This window comes from Orbicella franksi, chromosome 1, assembly GCF_964199315.1.
Source record: "Orbicella franksi chromosome 1, jaOrbFran1.1, whole genome shotgun sequence".
Classification (NCBI taxonomy): Eukaryota; Metazoa; Cnidaria; class Anthozoa; order Scleractinia; family Merulinidae; genus Orbicella; species Orbicella franksi.
In genome coordinates this window covers 15,496,654-15,504,060 of record NC_138145.1, presented here as the reverse complement: position 1 = coordinate 15,504,060, position 7,407 = coordinate 15,496,654, and the positions used below count along the sequence as shown (strand labels likewise).

General features: G+C 39.3%; 1 protein-coding gene across 7 annotated transcripts in view; it reads right to left on the bottom strand.

Annotated features, from left to right (window-relative positions):
• Positions 1–2,520: 2,520 nt before the first annotated feature.
• The window catches only part of LOC145492328 (uncharacterized), a 39,926-nt gene continuing 35,039 nt past the window's right edge, over positions 2,521–7,407 (bottom strand). For all 7 annotated transcript variants that reach the window (XM_081471798.1, XM_081471770.1, XM_081471779.1 and 4 more), the window contains 3 exons: positions 6,850–7,164; positions 6,021–6,332; positions 2,521–5,254 (listed from right to left, as the gene is read on the bottom strand). In XM_081471798.1, coding sequence (XP_081327924.1) covers positions 5,169–5,254; positions 6,021–6,332; positions 6,850–7,164 — 713 coding nt within the window. In that variant the 3' untranslated portion in view covers positions 2,521–5,168. The remainder of the gene's footprint in view (positions 5,255–6,020; positions 6,333–6,849; positions 7,165–7,407) is intronic.

Sequence of the window (7,407 nt, the reverse complement as noted above, 5' to 3'; positions counted from 1 at the left end):
TTTCGAACCACCTAAACATGGTGGCGATTCCTTGAATATGTTGAAACTCGAGAGCACGTACAGATAATGATATGGACTAGGCAGGTTCAGAATTTGAGAAAGGCCAACCCACGAACTTGGGATTGTACAATTGTTTTGTTAGTAACACTTATGTCGCAAGAAATTTATGACATCACCCTTTACTTCTAAACTTAGTGTTATCCTAAACTTTTAATCAATAAAAACCAAGATTGTAACTTTTATATTACTCACGTTACCATATTTTGGTCAACCACTTAGGAATGGTCGGTTAAAATCAAGGTAGAAAATGTTTTAATCAACCTTGATAACCTCGAAGGAAAATACGCTAATTAGTTTGTGAGCAGTCGGTATAGAACCTTATGCGAACTGCGCATAATTGACAGTTTGACAGTGATTTGATGGATCATGTGGTTGTCCTTTTAAAAGGAACGTGACGAGTGAACTCCTAGTTGTTGTAATAGTTGTTGTAATCAGTCAAGAGCAGAAGTAGAAAAACGTGGTGACAACTGTACTAGAGAGATCATTGAAATTAAAGGTCCGGTAATACGGGCAACATTTTTCTTCAACTTGTCTCGCAACATTGTTGCATTGCAAGTTGAAACCCTCTGTTGCACGTATTACCACGATTGTGACCAACTTGTTCCGCAGCAAAGTACAGTGTTGCAAGTCTGCGGAATTCTACACGTATAATTGGTCAATCGTGTGTAAATAAAGATGGTTCCTTCTTTCCATATAATTTAGCGTTTCGACGAACTTCCACTTCGACTTCTGGCCGTCATTTTATTCTTAATTTTCAGTGCCAGCGAAGTTCCGTCGGTATGAAGCTAGGCGAAAAGTTGTAGTTTTGCGACAGTTCTTCCAAGCCTTTCGTCTTTTTTGCTGCTTGTTTTGAAGGGACAAACGAGGTGTCCTAAAGACTATGATAGCCCTCGAGGTCTTTGTACAGGGCAAATTTATGACTTTCCGAGAGTTACTGGTCTACTTCGAATTCAGGCTCGTCTTCACCGTCCGCCATGTTTTTTTTTTTTAATTTCCCGCGCTTCGTGACAGCCAATTAGAAGCGTTGAATTCAAATTTGTTGCGAGACAAGTTGTAGCTTCAGTGGTAATACGAGCAACAAAACAAAAACTTGTTGCAGAAAGTAGAACTCGAGTCTACTCTGCGCAACATGTTGCCTCAACCTGCAACACTGTATTTTGCTGCGAGACAAGTTGGTCACAAACGTGGTAATACGCGCAACAGAGGGTTTCAACTTGCAATGCAACAATGTTGCGAGACAAGTTGAAGAAAAATGCTGCCCGTATTACCGGACCTTAAGAGTGAAGTAACCAAACAAGAGAGTGCTGGGGTGATCTGCTGATTTCCCCAAAGGTTGCTTCAACAGTTTTCTTAGATGTCGATGGTTTCTTAGTTTTCCATACAGGCGTGGAAAAAGGTGCGCTCTGATTGGAAGCAATAATTATTCCCAAATAAATGGAGGTTACTACCACCTGTAACTACTGTCATGGTTGTTGGAAGCAATGCACCTTAAGAAAGTAGCTAAAAAAAGTTACAAAGTAACAAATAATGCAACAACTGGAATTCCAGTGATAAGGTCAAAGACAGCTTCGTAGTCAGTAACTATTGAAGTTCATTCCCAGAATCCGATTTCTTTCAAACACGGCTCCAATAGAATAATAATGGCAAGCAACAGGGCGCTTACAAATTGCATATCTTAATCTGCAAAGCTGCCAAGGCCTCCTTCCACCTACCTTTTCATATCAAACAGTCTGAGAGCATAGCGATTTTTAAAAAGAACCTTAAACCATTTCTTTTTTGTAATAGTTTTTAACCTAGTCATAAATTTTAATAATTGCATCAGTCTTTTAGTTAGGTTTTTATTCTTTTTAATCATATGCAATTGTAAGTGCATTGAGAATTCTAAATTCGCAATAAGAACCTTTATTATTATCATCATCATCATCATCCTTGGTTCACAAAAGGAAGCAACGTAACATTGCAAATTTTTGCAAAGCTCGGGTTCGCTTGAGAAGCGCAGGACTCCAACGATATTTATCAATTCAGTTTTTATACGTTTTGTATTGATCATAAAGGCAATCAGGAAATTTTAAAAATAAAGGCCGGGAATGATAAATTTTTTAAGGGCTCAAAGGAACATGCATTTCCCTTGGGAGGTTGAGAGAATAAGCTGAACGTTCAATGAGTCAGATTAATCTAACAAGGTGTTCGATGGTTACGCAGAAGATTCAAGTCTTGTCCAAAAGTTAAGGTAGACTACTTCAAAGAATCCGTATTTACCTGATCCCTTTTGTGACCGGGAAAATCGGAATCCGGAACTTTCAAATGCCAATTATCACCCAGAGTGTGAGCGGACAGTGACGAGCGAATTTCAACAGGAACGATTGTTCCCACCGAAACATTTTCAGTGAAAATATCCTTCGAAGTCTAATCATGCCTGGCATAGTGGGATCGAGACAACAAGAACTCCTAATTTTAAATTCTTTATTACATTTTATAATACAGATAGGACCCTGCGCGCGCTCTGATTGGTCAAAAACCAATGTTATATCAGAGTATAAAACATAGAAAAAGCGTGTTTTATTGTTTTTTGCCACATTACCTCAGTATACATCATAAAGCAAATGAAGAAGTCTAAGCCGTGTAGTACACTGTGATAAAAAACTCCGGATACTTGAGAACACGCGAGAAGTGCCCGTCGTGTTTTATCACAGTGTAATACACGGCTTAGGCTTCTTTATTTGTTAATTCAACAACAGTTCGTTTAACTATTGTGTTACCGCACGAAGGGGGCTATGCTAGCATATTTTTCTCGGCATATTAGCGTGACCGTATTGCTACGGGCCTAATCAGTCTCATCAACCCGAGTTGAAATAAACTGAGTTACTTACTTACTTTACTTAGCAGGCTTCTATTGTGTGGTCCTTGTGATTTAACTTTTTGCGTCTGGTATCCTTGAAATTAACCACTAGATAGATCATGGCAAGTCATGGCTTCAGACTGGCGTTATGACGTTGGTGTAGTTTAAGTTTACAAACTGACTGGGGAGTACAGGGTATTAATTGAGCTGGATGTGCAAAATTTTCACAAGGACGTTCACGATAGACTTACGATGCGAAATCCTCATCGCAACCTAAAGGGGCTATTCCGTGGAGAAGATAGGCCCCTAGTAGGAGGGTTCCCCTGTTCCCGAGCCACCTTTTACCGAACGTTGCCCCTTCTGATCGACGCATAGATTCTCCTCGGCTTCCGTGCATGCTCTATATGTCCTGACTTGCCCTTATTTGGTAGCCTGGTAGGCGAGTCGTACATGTCCATAGTGTCAATATGGAAAAACGTTACATCCCCACCCCACCTCCAGGGTCGCCCTACCTTCAAAACGACCAAGTAAGTACGTAACCTTTATTTAAACACGATCAGTAATTGAGCTTGCAGCTTGTGGGGTCGTGTGTAAATAAACAAAAAAGAATAATTACAAAATAAGAATTAAAAAATTTACAATGTAAGATCTAATCTAGTTTAAATAAAAATTTGACCCTCCATCCAGGGTCACTCTGTCTCCCAAGCCAACTTTGTGATGTCTCATAAAACGTTTGGCGCTATGAACGTTCTCTCGGCCAAGATGGCTCGGTATGGAGGATGACCCTCCCACCGGGGACAAATTAAGCTCGTATTAAGAGGGGCCTAAAAAAGTAGCTGGGAAACCGTACAACGAGTACCAAAAATAATGGAACAATTATTCAGTTCTACAGTTGTAACAACGTCTTCAATTTGCAATATTGGAGGATAAGTCTCCCCCTCCTCTCCACCCAGGCAATGTTAAAGATTTTGGACTCATACCCCATTCATACTAATTAAACCAGTTTAACTAAATCTGGTTTAGGATTTCCCAATTTGTCGATTACGCTTTGCAGTCATCTTGAGAACACATATAACAAACCACTTTACTAGCCTATTTTAATCAAACAGGTTTTTACCTTGTTGAGTTGTGGGGTGTGCACGGTATGAGCAACTTATTTTTAACCTTGTTTAGTTAAACCACTAGTTGTTAGGCTTGGACGCGGGCCATTTTTAGTATCTTCACGGTACTTTAAATTCGCATTAAGATATGATATAACATATAGCTATATTCAGGTTCAGGTCACTGACATTCAAAAGAGTCCCCGCATCAGTCTCCATCGCGAAATTGCGAAATTGGTACCTATAAGAGGTTCCCTTTGTATGATGATGAAGTTGTTTGATAACTTACCACTGCAAAAAAATATTTTTCCCCGCAGAAAAATTAGTGTTTCATTCAATTCTTCCTATATTTTTCTATCAAATTGTTTTGGTCAAGCATCTGGAATGATTCGACAAACCTAAAATTGTAGTTTTACGCCTAAAAATGTTAACTTATATCAACTTTTAAAATCGTCCTCCCTAATCTAACATTTACTCTCAAAGCTAAGCGCTGTTTTTTTCTTACAATCTCATGCAAAATGTTCACTATTAAAAGTAAAAGCCCATCACAGGGACACTAGTAATCGCAAAGCGTTTCTTTAAACTATTTACGAGTGATGTTAAAAATACATTATTAATCTTATGTTGTTTACTTCTTTAAGAATAAGCCATGGATTCTTATTTTAAAACTTGAAATATTTCTTAAACAAGCAAGAAATACGCTAACTATACATTAAAAATATGCTAATCGCACTTAATTATTAATGGACATTGGGGAAGCCAGTTCTGTACTTCCTTCATCGACAGTAGGCTCTCGCTATTTTGAACACGATCTACCTCGATTTCTTCGTTATCGGAACTGAATCTCGTCATTTTGACACGGACTTCTTGTGAGTATTACGAGGGATGAGTTGCTATGGGCCATCTCGAACTCGGTTATTCCCTCGCTATTTCAGACCAAGTGTGAATGGGCCCCGTGATAATAATTATAGGGCTATTACCCGTGAGAGCTCGACATAGAGGGAGTCTACCGGATGATCTTTTTCTTTAAACAAAACTGCTATGCTTTCAGAGTTGATAGGGTTAAGAATGAGTATTCAAAAATACTGGTGTTTATGCTCAACCAGAGTCAACTGTTACTGAGTAACTGCACACAAAACTTTTTGACAATTTGTCAAGCTGGCACACTTTTACCGTTCCTCTTCACCTTGTTTCAGTGAAGCCTGCTTACAACTTTCACAGTCACACGTCTTCAAGAGATTTGGAATGCATCCATCTAAACATGGAAACAAAGCACAATTATTATGTTGATGCATGAGTATATATGTAAATCATTCGTCACTGCTCACCAACCTTCTGTATACTTTTTTAACTTTTTCAACCGTGCACTGTTCAGAATGATTCCTTACGATCAGTCTTGAAGACCTCCTGATGGCATACGTTTGTGAAAGAACTTGCTTTCGCTTAAAAGATTCACTGTTTTTTTCTGCCAATTGTCTTTCCCTTTTTTGTGTTGTTTAACATCAGACATAATTATACACCTAGTCGACTCCCAATCAGAATTGCGCGCTTGAAGTTTTTCCAGTCTGTGATTTTTTCTCAGCATTAATTTTTCAGTCGTATAATAAATCTCCTACTTGTTTGCTCGGTACCGTACTAGGAGAATATCGGCCCTGAGGCCTGTTTCTCGAAAGTCCCGGAGACTTTTCGGACCCGAAAAGCCATTTTTAGTTAATTGGTATCTAAAGAGAGAGAGGTATACGCCTGAAACTTCTTATGCGGAATGAAACTTCCGTTTATATTAAGAGTATGTGACAGTAAAAAAAGCTGTGTAATCATAAGGTTTGAGATTTTGCTACAGCTTTCCGGGTGCGAAGACTTTTCGGGACCTTCGAGAAACGGGCCTCGGGCTTTTTTTGTACGAACGTCGCTGTGCTTGGTCTGTACCGTCAATACCTCTGGCCAATATTCTCCCAGTCAAGCCCTCGCGCTTGGCTAATCAATATATCGTATCACAATTTATAATCTTACTAGAACTGTACCTGGCAAATAGGGATCCAACACAGCATGGACATCAGGTCGGTCAATGAAGTGTAGTGCCCAAATGAAGTTCTCTAAAGTTAAGGATGGATTTTTTGCATTAAGATGACGGATAAGCGCTTCTGTAGGACTTTCCGCTACTTCTTGTTTGGGTAACAGGTCATCCAAAATCTCCTTCTTGATCCCTAATTTTCTTCCTAGGTGTTTCAATCCTGACACCTTAGTAGTGCGCTTCCTTGTGTTGAACAGTTCACACACAGTGTCCATGACGTCTGGTTCTGCAATCAGGTCTTTCATCACAGAACCTTCTGAAACTAAAAAACAATAACAACAAATCACAAACATGGTCTATGTAAGTATGTACGGCCCCAAAGGGTAGGGTTTTGTAGCCGTTTTGGTCATAAACTAGGCTATTGATTTTGGCCATTTTAGTCAGAAATAGGTTATGGTTTTTGAACTCTGGTCTCAAATTAAGAGTGTTTTTAGAAAAAGCTACTTTTTCAGCATTATCGATAAGACCATCAACAAAAGCCCTTCATAAATTATGTTTAGAGCTACTGTGCCAGCCGCAAAGACCATAAATAGGGTATCAAAATATTGGTCAGGTCATGAATAGGGTAGGGAAAATGATATATTTAGGTCTAAAATAGGGTGAGGGTTTTGGGAAGCGGGCCGCACTTCCCCACCCAATTTTCTGGGGTTACCCCCCGGGGATTCAAGCCTTTTGCCACAATGGGTATCTTGACACCAGGCCATGTTTCCTGGAGGAAGGGTTTGAAAAATAAGAATTCTAGTTTGCAAGAGATATAAAACAATAAAGATTACACTAACTTTTGGCACTTTTGATTGCATTTATCACATCACGCCTTTCTATAGCTTCCAGGTGACTGATCAATTCTCCAACAGTCAACTTTGGGAACTGAACTTCTACAATTTCGAAAAATTCCTCTGTGGGATTGCCAGTGCTGGAAGTTTCAAAAGTCTTGAAAATCTTCCTTGTTACACCCAACTTGGCTGCCAAATGTGACCAGTTTTTCAAACCGGTTTTCTGCTTGTCTAAGAAGACAGCCATTTCTCCAATGATATCTGGATCACTATCAAAAAGACTGCACACTAAGGTTTCATCATTCAGTGCAGATGGATTCCCTGAAACAAAATCACTAGAACTGTGAGCTGACAGGCTAAAAATAAAATGAAAAAAACAGAAAAAGGTAGTCCTAGAAGAAAATAGTCTGCATGGTTTGCGGTCACAAGACCAATCACTGGGCTAGTGTAAGCTATCATAACAAGCTACCCAGATCCTCCAAGCCAACACTATGAAAGATCAAACCATGTTTGGGGACATCTACTGAGATAATAACATTGATATGGAGTATTAGCGTCTCTCTG